Below are 23,740 nucleotides of genomic sequence, written 5' to 3' on the forward strand. Positions count from 1 at the left end.
CAATGAAGAGAGGAGACCTATCTTTTTCTTTTGTTGATTGAAGTTATCAATGATGACACCAATGAACAGGTTCAGGGTGAAGAAAGAGCCGAAGATGATGAAGATGACAAAGTATATGTACATGTAGATGTTGTCTTCATACTTAGGCTGCTCATCAGCCTGGCAAAGGACAGGAGAGAAGGACAATGGTCAGCTCCCAGTATGGGGACTGGGTGGGTGATTACAAGAAGTAAAGTCATCAGCCATAACTCTTCCCACCCAAGCTGCTGTACAAGCTGGGGGTGGAAGTCCTAGCTCCCTTCTGCCTGTCTTCTTCACACAGGCAGTGTTTGCCTGTGAGGGCATACTATAGCTGGGATGCCAGTCATGAGGCCGGGGTGGGGGGGTGGGAAGGGGGCGATATCTACAAGGAACTGCACTTTTTATTTCAAAGTGGGAATGAAGAGCAGACAGCTCCACTGGGGCCAAGTAAAAATCAACTGTCTGTCTGGAGCCAAGGAAAGTGAGGACTTACTGACGGGAAAAGAATCTATAATCAATAAAGCAAGCAACTCATGTCCAAAGAGAAACTTTACTCTTCTGTTCTTCCCTCCCCTCATCTTTCTGGGTGACTCTCAGAGATACTTGTTTCCTAACCTTCTAAGATGTGTTTCACCACACAGATCCTTACCTTTCGGGAATCTACAGCAGCGTACATGATGTCCATCCAGCCTTTGAAGGTCGCCTGGGAAATAGAGTCAGTTATCAGACTGTGCCTAGTAGGAAGTGGGTGAGAATCTACGCAAGGGGCCCAAAGGCCAGGCTCAGGTTTAGCAAGAATTCTGGGCACAGAGTTTGGATACAGCCTTACATGGACATAGGATTTCCTTGTTAATACAGGCCACAAGAAGGTCTTAAGTAAGTCCCTGAAAACACCACCAAAGATTGGCAAAGAAATATACTGACAATGAGAACTGGATCAACTTTCACACAGGACCTTAAGACAGCTCGAGAAGGCTGCCTAAGGGGAGGGCAATACATGCTTAGGAGTGAATGGTAAGAGTAAGGTGATTGGAACTTAAGACCTCCACTACCAAGGAGTTAGTTTTTAAAAGGTGTTAAATAACCAATAAGAGACTGAGAAATTCAGCTGCATTAAAAACCAAGTAGGATGAGAACTTGGCCCGTATTGAGATAGATAGCTATGCACAGCCCAAGGGGAGGAGCAACAGCTCAGTCCCCAGCAGAACACTCCAGTTCTCCTTCAGTCTACTGTCACTAGCATGATTCTAGAAACAAATATGGGTAGAAAATTAATATTTGGCACGTACTATTTGCTCAACCCGATGCTAGGTCTTTTCAGGGCATGAGGAGGTCTGGTTGTATTTATATGATGACCTTACTGCCAAGCACAGTGCCTTATATATGGCAGGGACTCTAAACACAATGTCTGACTTGGCTGGACATTGTGTACTGGGTTTCTGGAGCTGCTCCAATTCAGATTCAATTCATGGGTCCAATTTCTTTCTCCTTTGCAGTGTTAGAGATGGAACCCTTATGCATAATAGGCAAACACTCTATAATTGAACTATGCCCTCAGTCTCCCAGTCCAATCTCTCTCTCTCTCTCTCTCTCTCTCTCTCTCTCTCTCTCTCTCTCTCTCTCTGTATACTAGTCCTGGGACTTGAACTTAGGGCCTGGGGGCTATCTCTGAGCTTTTCTGCAACTTGGACCACAGTTCTACTTCTGGCTTTTTGGTAGTTGATTGGAGATGAGTCTCACAGACTTTCCTGCCTGGGCTCTCTTTGAACTAAGATTCACAGATCTCAGCCTCTTGAGTAGCTAGGATTACAGGCGTGAATCACCAGCACTAATTTTTTTGAATTGGCAGAGAACAGCAAAAGAGCTTTGTGATGGATAAAATACAGCTCATTCCATTTACTTTGCTTCTATTATAATGTAACAGTGAGTGCTTATTCTATTAGGCTAGGTTGAGAGTTTCATTATTGCATTATTGCATTTAACACTCCCAACAACTGAATGATGATGGTATGGTAATAATTATAGCAATACATAATATCAATTACCACTAAGCAGGTATATGCTAGGCATTATGCTAGGAACTTAAAAAATATAAATTCTCTTAACCATGTAAAGCAATACTATCAACACTCAATAGATGAAGAAACAAGGGGTCAGAAAAGTTGAGTAATTTGTCCCAATAAATATCAGAATGTGGCTCAGAGGTATATCTGTCTGACACTAAAGCCTAGGAACTTTCATAGCATCATACCAAACATCCAACCCCAGAAAAAATGAGGCAGGAAGAGAAGACTAGGCAAGCTGATGGTATGAAATTAAGCAAAGAGATTTATGTATGTAACTTAAACTTCTTTTTACAATGACACACTCACTTGAGACCTGGGGCTGAGCTGCCAGGAGTGGCAGTATTCTGGGACTGCCAGGTTCTTTAGTAAACTTTAGGATTTTCCTACTCCATCAATACAGGCTTTCCTGCTGGGCACTCGTGGCTCATGCCTGTCTGTAATCCTAGCTTCTCAAGAGGCTGAGATCTGAAAATCTTAGTTCAAAGCTAGCCCTGGCAGGGAAGTCTGTGAGAATCTCATCTCTAATTGACAACTAGAAAACAGGAAGTGGCGCTGTGGCTCAAAGTAGTAGAGCATTAGCCTTGAGCAGAAAAATCTCAGGGACAGCACCTAGGCCGAGTTCAACCCCATGACCACCACCAACAAACAACAAACAAAAACACACACAAACAAAACTACCTATCTATAGACTTTCTTATTTCTGTCAAAGCACATATCTTTCTTATTTCCTTTCTTTCCTGTTTACACTCTGACCTTGGGAGAGCACTCTAGCACTTTCTTGTGTTGCATCCATCTTTCTTTGTTGAAAGCAGAACTCTGCCTCTGAGTATGGGATAGATCCTCTTTGAGTGAGATCTCCTAGATATTGGAGATCTACAGGGATGGTGTTTCCCTGAAAGTGGTTCCGGGAGTGGCTTTGTTCTCATGGACCCATGCTTGAGAATGCCTTAAGTTCCCAGGACTGAAATGACAACACTTACTACTTGAAGAAGGGCCAGATACCCGGCCCCAACATTATCAAAGTTGATCTTCACGTTCTTCCATCTGATCTCTGTGTTGTTGCCTTCCATGAGCTTTTCACAGTCCGTTTTATTGTTGACGATTTCAATGTCAAAGCGGATTTCAGAAGTCTCGTTAAAGCAGTAGTGGTACTTTCCAGCAAACAGGTTGACTCCCATGATGCTGAAAATCAGCCAGAAGATGAGACACACCAGCAGCACATTCATGATGGAGGGGATGGCGCCCACCAAGGCATTCACCACCACCTGCATTGGAAGGGGAGGGTGCTGAGTGTTGGGAGGATGTGAGGAAGACATGTTCTTTTGATTTTTCAGGAGGGGAATGACATTTTGTGTGGCTTGTTCTGCTATAAAAACATTTTGTTCTCTTTGGAATTAGAGTAACTGGACAGATTCAGGAATAGGATCCCACATTTCTAAGCCCAGGAACTATATTTTGGGGGAATTTGAATAAATTCCATCTTTGTTTCGACTGATACAAACTCCCTGGACCAAGTTGACCCTGGTCTTTTCTAGGCACCAACCTGGGACCGAAAAAAAAAAAGATTTCTTAGTCCAGTCTCCCTCCTCTTCAGCTCATAAATATGCCCCCACGGGAAAATCTGAGCAATTGCAAGCTCACTAGTCGCCTTTCAACAGACATTCCCCCTCTGAAAAACAAGTCATGATTGTTCAGAATCACAGAGAGCTGCCCTTTGGGTTAGCAGTGAATCACTCCACAGTACATAACGTCTCTTTTATGACTATGCAAGGCCAGTTATCTTATTACAGGCAATAGCTGAGCATGCATATTTTGCAGGCTCAAGAAAGAAAAAAAAAAGCCATATTCCCTCTACCAAACAGTATAAAATAAAATCTGAACAGATGTGCTTCTTAGTCAAGGTTCATTATTCCTTAGCCTTTTTTCTTTTACTTTCCTGCCTTGTAGCTTGTTTCTCAACCTAAGAGCTACCCCCTGCTGGGCTAATGCTGAAGTTTCTGCTCAGTCCAGGGCTTGACTCCATTCTTCACAATGCATTAGAAATAAAAATATCTTAAGATGGGTTTTTGTTTTTGTTCTTGAAACAAAAAAAATGTATATACCATTAAAAGTCACTGAATACAGTAAGTTCAGGAATATTTTTAAAAGGGAGGAAACCCTGAGGAATAGAAATTTCTGTGTTGTCTTTAATTTTGATTTTGCTCTACGCTAGAGGCCAGAGTAGCTAGACAACACTTCCACTGCTGCAGTAGATTCCATTAGAGGAGTTCAAGTGCTTACAGAAGCAACAGTTGAGGCGATGGACCGAAAACAGAGCTGGTTTTCTTTCTGCCCAGAATCTCATTTGCTGTTGTTGTCAGCAGGGCTGTTAAGGCTCTAAAAGTTGTTCTAGTGGGGGAAGAGTGTTTCTTCCTTTTTCTAGTATCTAAGAAGGATCAATAGGGTTTTTTTTTTTTTTTTTTTTTTGCCAGTCCTGGGGCTTGGACTCGGGGCCTGAGCACTTTCCCTGGTTTCTTTTCGCTCAAGGCTAACACTCTACCACTTGAGCCACAGCGCCACTTCTGGCTTTTTCTATATATGTTGTGCTGAGGAATCGAACCCAGGGCTTCATGTATATGAGGCGAGCACTTTTACCACTAGGCCATATTCCCAGCCCAATCAATAGGGTTAATTGACACAGTTGAGACAAGGTGGGAAAGTCATATTGTACAATGACCGCCAGGGGGCAACTCTGCGTTTCAACTTGAGCCTTACTGGGGTTTATAATCTTGTCTTTGGGTTTTTTGTTTTTTTTTTGTTCTGTCTCATACAAAAAGGCCACGGAGTTGCTCTTCCCTTCAGGTTAAAGTGTCCCTCATGTATGAAGGCCTTTGGATTGAGAGGCAGTTATTTGTTTGTGTTTTGCCAGTCCCGGGGCTTGAACTCAGGGCCTCAGTGCTGTCCCTGGCCTCTTTGTGCTCAAGGCTAGCACTCTACACTTGAGCCACAGTGCCACTTCTGGCTTTTTCTATATATGTGGTGCTGAGGAATCGAACCCAGGGCTTCATGTATGTGAGGCAAGCACTATACCAGTAGGCCATATTCCCAGCCGAGAGGCAGTTATTTCTTAATTCTTAACCAAGAAATCTCCTCTGGATACCTCATCAGTATAAAATGTATATTACTTTGAACAAGGAAAGCCAGAATATCTAAATCTGAAAATCTTCAATGTTATGTTGGAAAACATTATTTGTTTCATGTATTTGTTCTTAAATTTGTCACCAAATCAGGTTTGAGTTCTACCTCCTCATTCTAGTTGGTCACCCTTTGGTAGGAAGACCAAAAACAATGAAATGTGCAAAAGAACAAGCAAAAGGAGAATGATCCACAAAATGGAAGAATTAATCCTCAAACAAGGAAAGTAGTTTCTGTAGAAATTCACAAGCTCAAGTCTGTGTAATGACACTGTGCAGTGGAGCTTGGGAGAGAGGATATAATCCATTAGGCAATGGTCAATGTGAAGTAGGGAAGTAGCCCCAGAGATGGAAACCTAGGAATGCTGTAGGTTTAAAGAAAATCTCAATTCAGAACCTATTTCTGGTTTCAGAGACGAGACTCTTCATTACAGAGAATGGCTTCTTGCCAAGCACTGTCTAATCTGTCCTACATGATATCCATGTATTATAATAAAATATGTTTAGTATTGATAACAGGGAAGTACAATTAGCTAGTCAGCTAATCTCTTTCAAATACACAGACTTGATCAAAGGGCTCAGAACAAAATTTACTGAGTCTGATCTCTGATATGGTATATATATTCAACAAAATCCAACTTTTTAGTTGGGCACCAGTGGCTCATGCCTGTAATCCTAGCTACTCAGGAGGCTGAGATCTGAGGATCAGTTTGAAGCCAGCCCAGCAGGAAAGTTTATGAGACTCTTATCTCTAATTAACCACTGGCTTTTCTCACAACCAGCCCCCCCCCCCCCAAAAAAAAGAATCTCACAACCAAAAGCAAGAAAGCTTGCTTATGCTTTGAACTCTCTCACTAAAGAGATGTCATAAGTGGATGACTCAAATTTTCATTGACAGTCAATTAACTGAACCTCTGTTCTTTGCTACCCTATAGTTATTTTGCATTTCCTTTAATCACAATAAAATCCATTACTGTTAGAAACTGTACAGAAATATAGCTTGAAATTAGATGCTAGCAATCTATGAAAAGCTACTTTCCAAAGAAAGTTTATACTTAGTGATATAAATGTTATTTAATTGATAAGAAAATTCCAAATGGATTCTAATTCTTATAGCATCATTATGTTCTCTATGATACCTAGGACATTAATGTTCATTATTAAATGCTACAAAATCTATCAAATAGCTTTTAATATCTGGCAGAGGGAACATGGCTTTAATGGACAACTATGTACTGACAATCAACAAAAATGCATGCATGTTTCATAGCATTACTATTATATACCCTCAAAAACATAATAGCACAGCAAAATCTTTAGATAAAGATTACTATGGAGGAGAGAGAAGCACAGAACTACATTAAGTGTTCCTTTGCCAATAGCAGGAGTGTTTCAATTTTCTGGTCTTTGATTTGAGGAAGGAGAGGAGACTGAAGTGAGCACCCCAGGACAGGCCGGGGTGAAATGCTCCCTCCCAAGTGAAGGGCTGAGCCCAGAACTGGAGCAGCACAGTGACAGTTGAGCCCATCTGCATGGATGATACTCAGTTTACGAAGGTTTCTTAATTAAATTTCTGAGATAATCTCACAAGTATTAGCAGACAGAAGAACTACAGAATGAAAAAAATTGCTCTAAAGGAAAGTAACATTTAAATAAAAAAGTATGTACCTAATTCTATTTATTAGTGGGTAACTTACTGTAAGCTTAGCTCAATTCAACCTCTTCTTGAAGATCCTCTTCCCCAGAAGGGCTGGGAAACTGCAGGGCAGGAATGGGTCCCTGGATTCTCTCCACCTACCCACCCAGCCATGGTCAGTACTGCTGGCTGGTGTCCCCCAAATGAGGTGGCACTTCTATCCCGAATCTTCCCTCACTGAACATTACTGATTTAGCTTGCTGCTTCAGGCTCAAGTTCAGTCTTGCATGCACTACCTAACTGAAAAAAACTGGATGCTTTGCATGTGAAATCTCCTAGGCCTGGCACTGACAGCTCACACCTGTAATCCTCATTACCGAGAAGGCTGAAATCTGAGGAGCCCAGTTTAAAGCCAGCCTGGCCTGGAAAGTCTCAAAGACGCTCATTTCCAGTTAACCACCAAAAAGCCAGAAGTGGAGCTGTGGATCAAGTGGTAGAATGCTAACCTCAAGCAAAAAAAGCTCAGGGACAGTGCCCAGGCCTTGAGTTTAAGCTCTAGGACTGGTACAAAAACACTGTCTATCTATCTATCTGTTGTGATCATTCATTCTGGACCTCTGGGCTTGTAAACTTGGAAGTTCACAAGTGTGTGTTTCTGGAGGACTTGAAGCTGAGAGTTCAGAGAAGGTGAGGAAAGGAGGAATAAAGGGCGAGGTTATCAGAAGGGCCCCTGCAGCCAGATTCCTCAAATAATTTCCTCATAAGCAGACCGGCATAAGCTGGTTGATGAAAACGGCTTCTATCAGGGGACAGGAGTGGCAGTAATGAGCAACCAGAAGGAGAGAGCTTCTAACAACAGTCAGCTGGGCACTGAGGGAGGAGGGTGCAATCTCCTTTTAGGAGATGCAGGATCCCTTAGAGCGAATGTGGGGGAGAGCAGGCTAACAAGTTAGGTCCAGGAATTGCCTTTGATGGGGTATTACAGGTTCATCCTGCCCTCAGTTTTTCAGTCACCAAAATTGACGATCAACTCTATAGCTAAACTACTAAGATTTATTTTTAAAAAACAAACAAACCTGCCTCTTATGAAAAAAATGCGAAAAAGGCAGGGTATGGGAGGGGGAAGAGTGTTTGAATCCTATTTTCAGCCACCCTATGACTATATAATCCTCTTACACTGGACCATAGTCAATGACCTGCTGCATGTATTCTTATCCATGGAAGAGTCTCTCAGGCTATGGAAGAATCTCTCAGGCTTTTTCTTTTTCTTTAATTAAAACATGCTTTGCTACTGTGGAACTGTATCCTGCAGATGGCTTCAGGAGGGCTATAGAATGCTCACATTTAGCAAACCAAACTGTGACTGTGCTACAGCAGAAACACAACTTGGTTGTAAATAGCATTTGTCTGAATAAAACTTAAAAAAAATTACAATTCCCAAATTCCAGTGAAATTTTCCTCTTCCTGGCATAGTGGCCAGGCGTCACAGGTGAGGAATGAGCGGAGCAGCACTGTCCTGGTATCTAGTTTCTCCAATCAGTCTTGCTGCATGAGGACTACTGCAATCGTTCTGTTTCATTCCTACATTCTGGTATTTATACACGTGAGAATATATCATCTTGTTTGCTCTCCTGCACGTATTCGACATCTGAATTGAAAGGAGTTTTCTTGGTCTCCTTAAGTATAACAGACCTCTCTGGCTACCACAGGACAACTATTTCCACCAAAACTAGCTGTCCACAAGGAAATCACCCTTTTCATGTGAGTGTGTGCACACACACGCACAATTAGTAAAACCAAAAGAGATGAGAAAAAGGCACCAAAAAAAGTGAGCCTTCTAATTTGGTAGGGCATTATTTTGTTTGGATTTGGATGGAGTACCCCCAAAGTAGGAATAGGAGGGCTGGAAAAATTTCAGTAGAACTAGCTGCGATTCAGTCCTCTAATACTGTGCCTGGTTGTTGTTTTGATAGTTAGGGTAGGGGACCATACAGCACGGGTAGAGGGTTGGGGTGAGGAGGAAAGCTTTGCTATCAGACAGAGGCTGCCAGTCCTTATGGGACTGGCCTGAGAACAACAAGGTGCAATAAGAGGAATCAGAATAGAAGGAAAAGCATTTCTTCTCCCAGGGCCATGCCAAATTCTGCTCCATCCCCAATTCCAGGCCTGCCATCGTGTCTTCAAGTCCCCTGGCCTCTGCCCTCTGCCCTCTGTGACTACTAAGGCCACAGTCCCCTCCTCTGGCTGCTGTCCCTACACAGCACTCTCCCTGCCTGCAGCCTATGCTTTTCAGTGGGTCTCTGGGTTATAATTCCCCTTCTTTGCACCTGGTGATTCTCCCTATGAAATCAACATCCCAGAAAGCCACCCAAGTGCTACAGGTAAGCCAGGCCAAATGAGAAGAGCCAATGTTCACATGTTCTGCGATGGCATGTTGTTGGGGGTGGGGCCAATATTAATGAGATGAGGCAGCTTAATGCAACTCCCCTGCGCATGGGACAGAGGCGGGGCTGAGAGAGTGGAGGATCCAATCAGCAACTGCATCACAGAATTCGTGTTTGAAATGATCTTTCCACCATGTGATCAGTTCTAGCATGCTTAAACAGTTTCCAGTGGCATGCAGAAGGATCAGCTGCTCTTAGTATCTTACCCTCATCCCTTCAAATCGTGATAAGGCTCTTAAGGGTCTCAAAGCTCTTAGGGTCCTAAGGGACTTTATGGCACCTAGTTCCGAGTAGCCCAGGGCATTAGCTATAAGGCTGACTAAAGAGACCTACACGGAAACAGAAGAGAAAAAAAAAAACAAAAAAACAAGAAAGAAAAAAGAAAAGAAAACAGAGGTTCCAGAGTGTTAGAATAAAGCCCCTAGCACTGATGACACAGATGGGCCCCCGCCCCCAGGTAGAGAAAGTGGGTAACACCAGCTGCCTACTTCAACTTGACTCAAACGACCTGGAAGGAAAGGTGGTTGAGAGAGGCAGAATAAAAAACACAAAGGGAAGAGAGAATCAAGAAGCAGCAGCAGAACATACACACGAATTGAAAAGGGAAGAGGCTAAAGGGAGAGGGAGAGAATGAGGAAGTTCCATTGGAAGGAGAGGAGCCTGAAGAGATGACAAGAACCTTACCCTCGCCCTTTACAGTCTCTGCAGGTCCCAGAAGTTCCCATTAAATTAAGCCAGACAAACTTAATGGAACCTATGGAAAAGAATACAGATAAATACACATACTCCACACAAGCTGCCCCTCCTCAGCTCATTCACCATGGGATTTCCACCAGGGACAAGCTCTCACTCCTGGTTGACAAGAAACCATTTGTTTGAGAATCTGAGGAGTTACTACATCAATAAAGGAAATATATTCAATAAGTACCACAGGTGACTTGGCAGCTCCCCAAAGAAAAGGCCAAATGGGGAAACTTCTTGACAGAATTTTGGCTCCAAGAGCACTCACTTGAGAGTAATTCTCTTCCTCTCTCTTACTTTTAACTCTAACAACTTTGGCTGATCAAATCTGAGAATGTTTGATCTTGGATTTTTCTTATAGCATCCTTTCTCTCACAATGTACCATTCTGAGATGGGTTAAGATGTTCCCGCCAACCACTCTTAAATTCCCTTTACTGGGAAGTGGTGGATACCACTGATGGATACCCAGTTAAGCAGGACCTACCTGCTTAACTGTGTAGATTTTAATGCAAAATTAGAGAAGGAAAAAAAAAAGCAATACATATCTTCGTTTCATTCACTACTTCTGAACTCTATCCTAGCGCTTTATTTTATATCTTTGAATGGCATGTTGTATGTATGCACAAACACACACATACACACACACGTGTTTGTTTTTTTAAATCAAGACACATAATTAAGCAGCAAAACTGGCAGAAAGTAGAAGTAAAAGGTCAATGATTTAGTGACGGTCCAGGATGAGTAGGTTCAAATATTTCAATTTTAAAATGGGTTTAAAGCCTTGATTTATGCATAAACTCATAATCCCCTACTTTAGGTATCTTCTCTGGAGTCCTAGGCAGTGTCCAAGCAAATCTGGAACTAAATACTGTTCCATTATGCTACCTATGTTCTTTAAGGTAGGTGGCCCACGGTTAATTTTTGCCTAAAAAAGGGGCCTCAAAAGTAACACTATCTATCCACTTCCCTTCCTTCAAAATGATCAGCAAAAATGGAGGTATCTTTTACCTACTATTACCAAGTGCTTCCAACTCAATCCCAAATAACTTCAAACTGTCTCACTCCTAGGTACACTTGAGGGAACCAGGTATCTGAGTTCAACAGTCCCCCAGGTCAGTCCTGTGAAACTGCAGATAAAGGTTGCAAAAACACTATAGTTGTGTGTGTCTATGGGTCATACAAGGTATTAAAACCCCAGCTCCTCAAGATGGTGCTGTATCTGCTACCAATCAACACTGAAGTAGGTACAAAGGCCAACCAAATGCTGGCTCTAAATGTTTTGGACATCCCAGCTCGACTGATCATCTAAGTGGAGATATCCAAAGGCAGGCTCAATAAGTGTCTTATTTGGGTTATTTCTTATAAGCTGAGGGCTGTCATTATAATACTGAGTCTCCATGTTAAATCCTCATTGAGAGATAATCAGAACATTGAAGTGCACTTTAAAGGAATGAAAAAAGAACTTAAAAAAAAAAAAGACTTGAAGCATCAAAATTCAGGATATCTGTAGCTGCAACCATGGAAGAAAAACAGGGTAGCTTTTTCATTTCCAAACAGAATGCTTTCAGTAGCCTGAGGTCAAGATGAGAGGTATGGACCTCAACATTCCCATTCCTGGAAAGGACATGCCAGCTTACCTCCAAAAACGACAGAGGAAATTTTCCTGGAAAAAACTGACAAAATTCCTTCACAGGACATAGTCACCAGTGTAGCTGAGGACTAGAGAAAAGTAAAATTCACATGACTTATAACTAAGGAGAATTTAAAAAGTTATCCCCATGACTCTCAAAAAAAGTGATTTTGTTAGTTTTAAGAGACAAAATGAGTGAATAGCCATCAGGGCAATGAACATGGAGATGAATGACAGACTCAGTGGACGAATGAAGTGGGAGGAATGGAATCTCTCAGGGATGGTGCTAAATTAGGACCTAACATTCATACCTCTTGGTTGTTCTAAAATGCCAATAGGATCAGACATATTGCTTAAAGCAACAGCAAACTCTTGATAGTTCTAGTTGTGAAGACATCAGTCTAAGCCTTCTTTTCTTTCTGTTTTTTTTTTTTTGCCAGTCCTGGGGCTTGAACTCAGGGCCTGAGCACTGTCCCTGGCTTCTTTTTTGCTCAAGGCTAGCCCTCTACCACCTGAGCCACAGCACTACTTCTGGCTTTTTCTATATATGTGCTGGTGAGGAATCGAACCCAGAGCTTCATGTACATGAAGCCAGCACTCTACCACTAGGTCATATTTCCAGTCTCAGCCTTATTTTCTACTCACACTAACAAGGCAATGAGGCAGCCAATCTTGATTGGATTAAGAAGTATCTAGATTAGTAAAACACACCTGTGTGAGAGTATGAGAAGATTCAATTTGAGGGTTCTAATCAAGGGATTCATTCCTTGATAAGACTCATAATATGATGGTATGGTAGGGAGATGGTGAAAGGTGGGAGGTAGGGCCAGGCCTAGATAGGAAGGAGGTGACTGGTGTGCCCTTGGGGGCTGTATCTTGCACGAATCCCTTCCTGTAGTCCTTCTTTCTGCTGCCTGGCTGCCATATGGTTAACTGCTCTGCTCTACTACATCCTCCTCACCATGATGGATTGAAACCTCTGAAACAGTGAGCCAAAATAAACCTTTTCTTCTTTAAATTATTTATGTCAGGAATATGGTCACAGTGATGAAAAGTCATTAACACAGGTGGCAAGCCTTGAGGCTATCCTTTTCTACCCACTTCACACTCTGCTTCACGCGTCAGCTATTTGTGTATGAGTCTGTCTTTTCAGTTCCTTAGAGAAGTGTCCATATCGGATAGCGCCTTTATTGCTCACACATCCACAGACAACAGGAATCACTGTTCATGGACTGTGGACAGTAACTTAAGAAAGGAGCATATTTATAGAGCAGAAAAACCTAGCATGAGACTTTTTGGATTGTGAGTAGCTCAGTAAACATTGGATAAGTGAAGAATAAATAAACTACTCTGATGGAGACAGGAAATCAATAGAAGGAAGGATCCTAGGAGAGCCCTGATCCCACAATGCTGGGTTACTGCTGCTTAGAGAATCAGGCCAGAGGTGCCTTGGGAGCCTAGTGTAAACCCTTTAAGGGTTGGGATTACGTCTGTCTGTTTATCTGTGATTTCTTCTGGCTCTTGGACAATTCTATATAAAGTATGGTATTCAATGTATGTTGTTCACCAACACTGCTATAGAAGCATTCTCTGGAGCTGATGTTAGGTACCACAGCAAAGTAAGAATCAAACAGTTCCCACAAACTAAGGTTGTAGTCAATTGGTCACATATATGTCATTTCTTTCAAACTACTTTTACCTAGTCTAAAAAGTAATAAAAATGTTGGCTAAATAAAGGGTGATAAGATTGTGAACGCACTTGGTGGCTTACTTGGGTAGCAGAGGCCTTCAATTCTGAGTAGCTCAGCCCAGAAAGAAGAAGAGAGTGATTCAGTGGATTGGAAAGGTTATGGTGGGAAGTTTTGCTACAGATGACAGCTCCTCTATGGTCGCTGGAAAGTTCAGAAAATAATGGGTCTCCCAGGGACGTCCTACTGACTTTAGATGGTTCTAGAAATTACTGTGAAATGAAGACTCTGTGGCATACCTTTCTTTAGAGAGACAGCTGGTCCAGCCTGATTGCAGACCTCTGGGGTTTATCCCATATCCTAAGTCTTTGAGGTGCAGCTTTCTGTCAGAGGGAGGGAGGGGTCTTTCCTACCAGCTGGTATTGATAGCTTCTGAAGAGATTGTCTGAAAAAGTCTCATTTCTGGTCCCTTTGGAGCCATACCTATTTGGCTCATCCTAATGGCACAGGGTGGCTTCATCACCTCATTCAGACATAAGGCTGGCTTTTTTGGAATGGGAGATGAAAATGGGGACAATGTGTTCGGAAAGGAACACATTTATGGAGCAGAAATCACCACTGGTGCTGAGTACTGGGTCCTTGTTACCTGAGAGATGGAAGAGGGAGGGAGGAGAGAGGAGATAAGAGAGAGATCGCCATACCGCTTTCTCCTACATTCTAGAGGTCCTCTACAGGTAGTTCACAATATAGTCAATGAAACCTCTCAGAATCTAACCACCACTTTCACAGCATTTCTTAACAGCAGCAGGATGTAAATTTTTCACAGTCCTGGTCCCACAATTCCCATTCATCCTTTCTTTAAATGCTGATTTAGCTGGAAGAAAAAAAAAGCTACAGTTTATTATACAAAATGAAGAACAATTATTGTTAGTAAAGTCAATAAGGAGCAAGTGCCAGTGGGGAGAGACAGTTACCAACGATATAGCTTCCAACCTGAAAAATAACATGGGAAGTCATGGCCAGTAAGCTTCGCAGGTGGTCTTGGAACCTAGAGGAGAAGAGGGGTTGTTATTTGGCAATTACCGTAGAAATCCCTGAGCAAGTGACTTGCTCAGGTTGAGTACGAAGTGTCTATGGGAGATCAGGAGTGCCACACAGACCCCACTCACCTCATCCCAGCACCTCTCCCTCATCCCTTCACCCCTTTTGCTAGTAGCCACCTTTTCGTTGGCTTGGAGCAAGAACCTCTGATACCACTTAAAATAAGAGATTTTGAGACTAATGATTCTACTTCTAAATCTAAATTAAGCCAGGCTCAGCTAAGTAAAGAGTTGGTTCCTCAAGTATGTGTAGGGTCTTCAGAATTCCCATCCCCAAATTAAGATCGGAGGGTCCTGGGAGGACCTTTACCCAAGTCTACATTTATCTGCCTATTGACTAATAACCAAGCCTCAGGCAGCTCCAGACAGTAGAGGGAGAGACTGTATGCTTCCCCACTGAAAAAAGTGAGAAATAGAAAGCAGGACACGTACAGCTACTATGAGGAAATCCAGCCAGCACCAGGCATTGGTGAAGAACTTGACAAAGCCATAGGCTGTCCATTTGAGTAACATCTCCAGGATGAAGATGTAGGTGAAGACTTTGTCAGCGTATTCCAGGATGGTACGAATGGTCTTCCTCTGCTCAATGTAGATGTCCTCGAAGGCCTGGAAGAGAGGCAGCAGTTGCCTATTACAGAAAGGATTATGGGTGTGAGCCCAGAGTGCCTGGCTAAATACAGACTTTTAAAATGTGAAATCAAAGCATGGAGGTGCTGTGCTCAGTATCCTGCATGTCTGTAGATGGACAATGAGGACTCAGGACAAGCAGAATATTAAAACTGAGCATCCGAGACCTTACTCCAAATATATGCCATGCCCTAGGCTCTCCACACTCACTAGGTATGAAAGAGTGGGTGGAGAAACATCACCTACTCCTATCGTGGATAGCCAAAACATGAAGAATAAGAGGCCCTGGGGTGTTGAGAGAGAAAGTTCATCTAAGGAAGGTCTTATTATGGGGCACATCAGGCAGAATCTGGTAGTAATCTGTGCACTCAGTCTAAGAAAAAGGGGATCTTAGGCTTGAGTAGAGTTATGCTAAAGTCTAAAAAGATTGGCTATGGATAAGTTTGGGTTCTAATCCCAAAGGCTCAAAACACAAGCCCCAAACACTTTACTAGGCCATTACTCTTGGAACAACAGCCAATCTGTGCTTTCAGAGATGCTGAAAGCTGCTGGGCTTCATCCAACCTCTTCACTGTTCTTTCTATCCCATCCCCAGTCAACCCCTCATCACAGTCTCCCCTGGTCCTCACCAGGGCGCCACTGCTGAGAAGAATCATGAAGATGATGAAGGTCTCAAACCAATTGTGCTCCACGATGAGGAAGCAGGTTTTCCGCAGGATCCACCAAGACTTGCCTAGCCCTTCCTCAATGTTGACCTGGCAGCACTTGAACCGCTGGACACAACCTGGGAGCAGCAGGAGAGGCAGGTGAGACTGTGGTAACTGGCCCTGCCCAGACCTGCCCTCCCCTAGGCCCTGCCAGGTACTGCCCCACCTGCTACGTAGCAGGGATAGTGGCTGACTTGGCATGTCTGAGTCAGGCATGGAGGGTAGCAGGGCTGAGGTTATGCTACAAAGGCTAAGGGCAAGGCCCTCTGGAGCCAGAAAGCTGCTCTATGAAGAAGCAGGAAGAGGGGAGTCAGGAGGCAGGCACAGCATGATACAAGAGGCCTTTCTAATGGCAATGTTATAGCTGGTACCAGGAAAGATGAACAGCAACGAAAATTGCACAAAGAAAGTGTTAGATGGAGAACTGAACAGGGGAAAAAATACAAACTTTCTTCAAAATGGTAAGGGGGGAATGCTCTGTGAGCAGCACACATGCCACATGCCCAGTCCCCCCCTTGTCTTTTTCACCTTCTGTGAAGCAGGCGTCTGGATCCAAGTACTCCTCAGGCTGCTCCACAGGGACTTCCTCTACCTCTGGCTTGATGTCGATGGTGCTCCCTTCAGAGGAGCTGGTATCATCCAGTTTCTAGACAGGAAGGAAAAGGGAGATAAAGCAGCTCTGTAGGAGCACATCCACTCATAATCCTACCTCTGAGAGGGAAGAAACCACTGTGTTTCTTACCCATAATCCTTACTGCAACTCATCTAATTTAGGATGGGCAAATTGTAACTCAGGGGCCCTCAAAACTTGTGCCAGGAAAGGGCTGGGAATATGGCCTAGTGGTAAAGTGCTCACCTTGTATACATGAAGCCCTGGGTTTGATTCCTCATCACCAGATATATAGAAAAAGCCAGAAGTGGCGCTGTGGCTCAAGCAGTAGAGTGCTAGCCTTGAGCAAAAAGAAGCAAAGGACAGGGCTCAGGCTCTGAGTTCAAGCCCCAGGGCTGGCAAAAAACAAAACAAAACAACAACAAAAAAACTTGTGTCAGGAGAGGGTATAATGTCAAAACCCATTTAGGGAAGACAGTGACCCAAATGTGATCCTAAACTGGTCTCAGGGCTATATATCAGGTAGACTTAATGGCAGGGAAGGATGCAAAGTGTATCTAGGTGCTAAATGAGGTACATCCCAAGAAGCTTGGTAATCAAGGGGAAGGCCCAGAGTGATGTTGGAGCATGTAGTTGGTTCTCAAAGTGAATCGACTATATATAGCAGGATCACTCCACCAAGCTCACAGGTTGGCTCTCACATAGAATCAAGAGGTTTTTCTAGGCTGGGACCTTACATCTTTGCTGCCTTCAGGATCTGACTCGCTGCTAACATCTTCAGTGTTGAGGTTCTCAAAATCAGACTCGCCTACAGCAATCGGCACCCGCACAGTCAAGTTGGGATTGTTGATGAAGGACATATGGTCCTCATCAATGATGTACTTCTCCACACTGCTGCCAATACCACTGGTTGTGCCATTGCCATTCTTCTGGAAGTCGCCATTTCGGTGGATGTCTACACCAGTGTGGTTGGCAATACAGTTGGCCTTCTTTTCATACAACTCGTCCAGAGGCTTCACTTCATCTGCCTCCCGCTGCTTAAAGTGGGCCTGCATGAAGGCATGCACTTTCACTTTGGTCCACGCCACACCCTTCTTGATTCGGATGACGGAGATCTGCAGGTTGTTCATTTCTCCATCATCATCGGTGGCTGCCAGGTTGTCTGCACTAAAGGAGCTCAGAAGCAAGGCCAGGAACAGGTTCAGCACCTACATCATCAGCATCACAACAGAGGAACAAGTGTTAGGAAAAGTTATCTGCTCCACTAGGGGATGCAAATTGGAAGCTGACCAAGTTTACATAACACATTCAGTCAGAGTTTCTGCTGTGTGTGTGGTTCCCCCTCCCCACCCCCCTATAGTATTTTAAATGCTCATGTGGGAATTTTGTTTTGGAGTTCGAACTTAGGGCCTTGCACTTGCCAGCCAGTCACTCTACCACTTGAGCCATGCCCCCAACCCTTTGTGCTCTAGTCATTTTTGAGACAGGGTCTTCAGTTTTTCCCCAAAGCCAGCCTGGATCACAATCCTCTTAACTTATTCCTCTCGAATAACTGGGACCACAGGCATGAACTACCATGCTGGGATTGCTGGTTGAGATGGACCTTCATTTCCTTCTTACACAGGTTGTCCTTGTGCATTAATCCTACTGATCTTCTCACAAACAGGATTATAGGCATAAATAACTGCTTATGACCAGGTTGTTGTTGCTGTTATTATTACTATTATTTTGCCCTGAGCACTGTCCCTGGCTTCTTTTTGCTCAAGGCTAGCACTCTACCACTTGAGTCACAGCGCCAGTTCTGGCTTCTTCTGTTTATGTGGTGCTGAGGAATGGAACTCAGGGCTTCATGCAAGCTAGGCAAGCACTCTACCATGAGACCACATTCCCAGCCCCCAGATTTCATTTTTAATATAAAGAGTGTCACATGTCTTTTCTTGGCTCTCATAGTTATGTATTTGTATCTATGTACCCCCAAACATTACTTCTCTTATATTCACACAAAATGAAGACTAAATTCATCTTGGTAGAAAAATTGCCCCCAAATAAAAATAATAGTTTGGATATGGATTACTGGGAGGGGTAAAGATTACATATATGTCACGTGTTCCTGAGCAGTAGATATACCAGAGAAACCATGTTAGAAAACACCCAGGCTCTCAGACAACCATACTTCCATACAATGAATCAGGAATGAATCTGGGGGTTCGCGGCATTGCTCAGTGGTACATTAGCACATGCTGGGCATGTGTGAGACCCTGAGTTGGACTTCTAGTACCTCAAGAGGAAAGAAAAAGATAACAGTATGTTTTTGCTTTCCTAACATTTATAAAAATGAAATTACTTTTCTGGGCATGACTGAATGTAATTGTTGTCTCAGCTACTCAGGAGGTTGAGCCCAGGAGTTTAAAACCACATAGTGAGATGCTGTTTCAAATAATTTAGAAAAATAAAACTTTAGCCAGATAGTGACTTGTATGTTCTATTACGTAGCCAAGTATCAAGCCATTAGAAATAAATTTCATTTATTTTTGTTTAATTTCCCCATTTTATTACATTGGACATAAAGATCATTTTTTTTAAATTAAATTCTACTTTCGCAAAGGGGGAGAGGCACCCCTTCCTGATTTAACACTTGTCTCTCCTTTGTCAGGTTTTAGGAGGAGATAACACAGTGCACACAGTAGGACATGGGTATAATGAAAAAACTCTTGAGCATCTGGGTTTTCTGGGCCATCTGTAAAATTAAAAAAATTATATGGCTGACAAAATGGAGTTGGAGAGACTTTAAAAGCCTGGCCAAGGGCTTTGAATCTATGTCACTGGCTCCACTGTTGATTCCTAAATAAAATAGTTGCAGATTTGAGAAAATTATTTCTATTAGCTATGTACAAAAGGGACCCGAAGTTACAAGGCTGCTGCAGGTGTGAGTTGATAAGGTCTGGATCAGGCCACTGCAATGCCAAACCTCAGCATGTGTGGGGATCTCCTAGGGGAGGACACTTGCTAAAGTATGCATTTCCTCCATTTCCTCGGCCTACCATGGATAGACACTGACTCAGCTGATGTGGTGGAAGGCCAGAGACTCAGCCTTCCTTCCTTCCTCCTCCCTTTTTCTTCCTTTTTTACTCCCCCCAGTCACGGGACTTGAACTCAGGGCTGGGGCACCATCTAGGCTCTTTTGCTCAAGGCAAGTACTTTATTACTCTAAGCCACAGCTCCACTTCCAGTTTTCTGGGGGTTATTATTATTTTGCCAGTCCTGGGGTTTAAACTCAGGGCCTGAGCACTGTCCTGGCTTCTTTTTGCTCAAGGCTAGCACTCTGCCACTTGGGCCATAGCACCACTTCTGGCTTTTTCTATATATGTGGTGCTGAGGAATCAAACCCAGGGCTTCATGTATACGAGGCGAGCACTTTACCACTAGGCCATATTCCCAGCCCTCTGGGGGTTAGAGATAAGAATCTCATGGACTTCCCTGCCCCAGCTTGCTTGAACTATAATCCTCAGATCTCAGTCTTTTGAGTAGCTAGGATTATAGGCGTGAACCACCAGAGCTGGCCCTCCCTCTCTTCCTCACTCCCTCTCTGTCTACTAGAAAATGAACTCAGTGTTGTACTGGCTAAGCACCTGTTTTACCACTTTTGAGCCATACCTCAAGCCCTTTTGCCTTTAGTTTGCTTTCCAGATTAGGTCTTTTTTTTTTTTTTTGGCCAGTCCTGGGGCTTGGACTCAGGGCCTGAGCACTGTCCCTGGCTTTTTTTTTTTTTTTTTTGCTCAGGGCTAGCACTCTGCCACTTAGGCCACAGCGCCACTTCTGGCCATTTTCTGTATATATGTGGTGCTGAGGAATTGAACCCAGGGCCTCATGTATACGAGGCAAGCACTCTTGCCACTAAGCCATATCCCCAGCCCCCCAGATTAAGTCTTGTGCTAACTTTTCCCAGGCCAGCCTCATATTGAGAGTCTCTAGTCTTCTGGGTCAAGGGTATAATGTATAGGGCAAAGAACAAAAATGAGTACTAACCACCAAGTTGCCAATAACCATGACCATCATGAAGACAATGAGGCACATAGCCTGGCCTGCCACCTCCATGCAGTCCCACATGGTCTCAATCCATTCTCCGCACAACACTCGAAAGACAATGAGGAAGGAATGGAAAAAGTCATTCATGTGCCAGCGAGGGAGTTCACAGTCCTGGTTGATCTTGCACACACACTCTTTGTAGTTTTTCCCAAAGAGTTGCATCCCCACCACGGCAAAGATGAAGACAATAATGGCCAACACTAGGGTCAGGTTGCCCAGGGCACCCACTGAATTGCCAATGATCTTGATCAGCATGTTCAGGGTGGGCCAGGACTTGGCCAATTTGAAGACTCGGAGCTAAAGGAAAAACAAACGAACACAAATAGACAAAAACTAAATGATATCCAGACAATTTTCTCAACATATGGTTAAAATGAAAACATATATTAATAAGATCAGCTTATATTTATTTAGAACCCTTGAGAAATACTTTTTTAAGTTTTAGCAGGGATTTACTTATTTGAAGACTCCTCTAAAAACTTTCCCAGAATAGGAGGGAAGAAACTGAGGCATAGATAAGGGAAAACTAATTAATTTCACAGTGAGTGAAAAATTTAGAGCCAGGATCTGAAAATTGCAACTAGTCCCTTATATTAGACCCCGAGTCAATCTGCTTTTTAAAAACTCACACATAGCTGGGAAGATAGCTTAGTGGTAGAGTGCTTGCCTAGCATGCATGAAGCCCTGGGTTCAATTCCTCAGCACCACATAAACAAAACAAAAACAAAAACAAAAAAAAAGCCAGAAGAGGTGCTGTGGCTCAAGAGGTAGAGTGCTAGCCTTGAGCAAAAAGAAGCCAGGGACAGTGCTCAGGCCCTGAGTCCTAAGCCCCAGGACTGGCAACAAAAACTCACACATACAGCTGGGCGCTAGTGGCTCACACTTATAATCCTGGCTACTCAGGAGGCTGAGATCTGAGGATTGCAGTTTGAAGCCAGTCCATGAGACTGTTATCTCCAATAAACTACTCAGAAAAAGACGAAGTGGTGCTATGGCTCAAGTGGTAGAGCACTAGCCTTGAGCACAAAGAGACTCGGGGACAGTGCCCGGCCTTGAGTTCAAGCCCCAGGACCAGAAAAACCAACAACCAAAAAACTCATAAGTGAACATAACTTCTACTGGTTTCTCCTTTGATGTCTCAAGGGATATTGCAAAGAAAAGGGGGTCTGTAGGAAACCAAAAGATAAGTGTTATAAGGACAGTAAAAAAAAAAGTATATATATATTTTAAAAAAAGCATTAAAAAATTCTGGTATGAATCACTCCTAATTATTGTACATAGTACGTTTAGTGGATTGAATTCTAATCTTTGGCTTCCTGAATTCCAGTTGGTTTGTTTTTTTATGTATGTTCTGTACTTTTAGTTGTAAATCAGTAAACTTCTTTGATTGCAACATCCTTGTAATTATTAAACAATGTAAAATTAAAAATCAGTCCAAAGATCTTATCCTTGATATGCTTCCTCATCAGTGTAGACAGGAAGCAAAGAATTACATTATTTCTGCAGCTGGAACTCAAGAGAATGAGCCAGGGTTCTGAACTGATGTTCACTGTCAATAAGGACCTGGCCACACTCAGACATCACTGCTGATATCTCATACACCGAGGCTACTGCTGAAATCCCCTCATAGGAGGAAGGGCATGATGGCATCTATAAAAGCCTTCTGATTTGGTTGTAGATACAAAAAGCAGAGCTTTTTAAGATTATACAAAAACGAAACCTCTTTCCAAATAGTTAGAGGAAAAAAGTTGACACTACAGGACGATATCTAGAGTTCTGCAGTCTGAGAGGCAATGAATGTGCTTTAAAAAAAAAGTAATAATGACAATGATAGTTGAAAAGTTTTAGATTATGAAATCTCAACTGCCTCTTGAATATAGTTGCTAATAGTACTTTAGTCTGATGAGCTATTTCCCCTGCTTTATAAACCTATATTAGATGTTTAAATGGTTTGAAATAATTCAGAAGGACCATATGACAAAAATTGGCTGATAGCTGTGCTTTCTTAGAGAGCAAAATCATGTTGAGTGTTGGTAACCTAAGAATACCACTCAGGGGCTTGTGCTGCTGTCCTTGTAGCACAGGCTCCCTGCCCTTAGAGAGCTTCCATTTTTTAAAGTTAAGAAGGCTGGGCAAACAGGACCAGGCTTTTTGTCTCATATGAATGAATTTCAAAGAAGATAATAGGAAAAGAGAATAAAAGTGAAGATGTATTTTTTTGAATCATAGGCACATGAATATAGCTGTTGCCATTTCTGTATCTTCTGGGAAGGGTGGAATGTAAGAAGAAGGAATTCAGACAAAACATTTCTTTAGTCCCAAGCACTGGTTTTAATAAATGTGAAATTATTAAAATGTGATGGGATGAAAAGAATTCTACATTTAAACTGTTGTTCAGCACCAGAATTGTATATGTTACAAATCATAATTTCTAAATCTGGATTTTTTTTTGTGGTTTTTGACTGTTTCTAAGCTAAGTAGCTGTATATAAAAGTTTTCTCTGTTTTTGAAAAGATCCTATTTTTATATAAAAAAAAATTCTGGTATGTCCCTTTTGCTTCCCAATGAAAAAAAAAATCAATGGCTGATACCAAACTGTGCAGTATGTCAGAATAACATAGAAGAAAAGTACAACTCCCAAGTAGAGGTAGTCCCACATATCAAACATTTTATGAAAAGGGCCTGTACTGTTATGAGTTCCTATCCATCAAGAATATATTTTCTGTTATGATTCCATTCAGAATGATTTGAGAAAGAATTATAATGCATCAAGACCATGGTGGCTCAGCCATTACAATGATGGTAATAAGATCACTGTCAGGTGTCATAAGTTAGCAAGTAACTGACATCTTCCAGAATGGGAATTCTGGGGCTGGGAATGTGGCTTAGTGGTAGAGTGCTTGCCTAGCATACATGAAGCACTGGGTTCGATTCCCCCGCACCACTTAAAACAAAAATAGCCAGAAGTGGCGCTGTGGCTCAAGTGGTAGAGTGCTAGCCTTGAGCAAAAGAAGCCAAGGACAATGCTTCAGGCTCTAAGTTCAAGCTCCAGGATTGGCAAAACAAAATAGAAGGGAATTCTGATAAACAGGAGTGGCACTGACCTGGACCTCTAAGTCTTATCTGAGAGTTCAAGATTTGCCAGGTGTTGCCATCTGTGCACAGCTGGGACACTTACATTGTCTTCCTTGCCTAGCTTCTACTTTACTC

General features: G+C 42.8%; 1 protein-coding gene across 1 annotated transcript in view; it reads right to left on the reverse strand.

Moving 5' to 3' along the window:
• Scn8a (sodium voltage-gated channel alpha subunit 8) overlaps positions 1-23,740 on the reverse strand; it is a 189,449-nt gene that overhangs the window by 11,393 nt on the left and 154,316 nt on the right. Inside the window, exons 16-24 of the mRNA XM_048364197.1 lie at positions 20,471-20,827; positions 17,182-17,652; positions 16,363-16,480; positions 15,757-15,911; positions 14,933-15,106; positions 9,547-9,669; positions 3,068-3,352; positions 671-724; positions 22-159 (exon numbers count right to left, since the gene is read on the reverse strand). Of these exons, the coding sequence (XP_048220154.1) occupies positions 22-159; positions 671-724; positions 3,068-3,352; positions 9,547-9,669; positions 14,933-15,106; positions 15,757-15,911; positions 16,363-16,480; positions 17,182-17,652; positions 20,471-20,827 (1,875 nt within the window). The remainder of the gene's footprint in view (positions 1-21; positions 160-670; positions 725-3,067; positions 3,353-9,546; positions 9,670-14,932; positions 15,107-15,756; positions 15,912-16,362; positions 16,481-17,181; positions 17,653-20,470; positions 20,828-23,740) is intronic.

Source organism: Perognathus longimembris, chromosome 1 (assembly GCF_023159225.1).
Source record: "Perognathus longimembris pacificus isolate PPM17 chromosome 1, ASM2315922v1, whole genome shotgun sequence".
Lineage (NCBI taxonomy): Eukaryota > Metazoa > Chordata > Mammalia > Rodentia > Heteromyidae > Perognathus > Perognathus longimembris.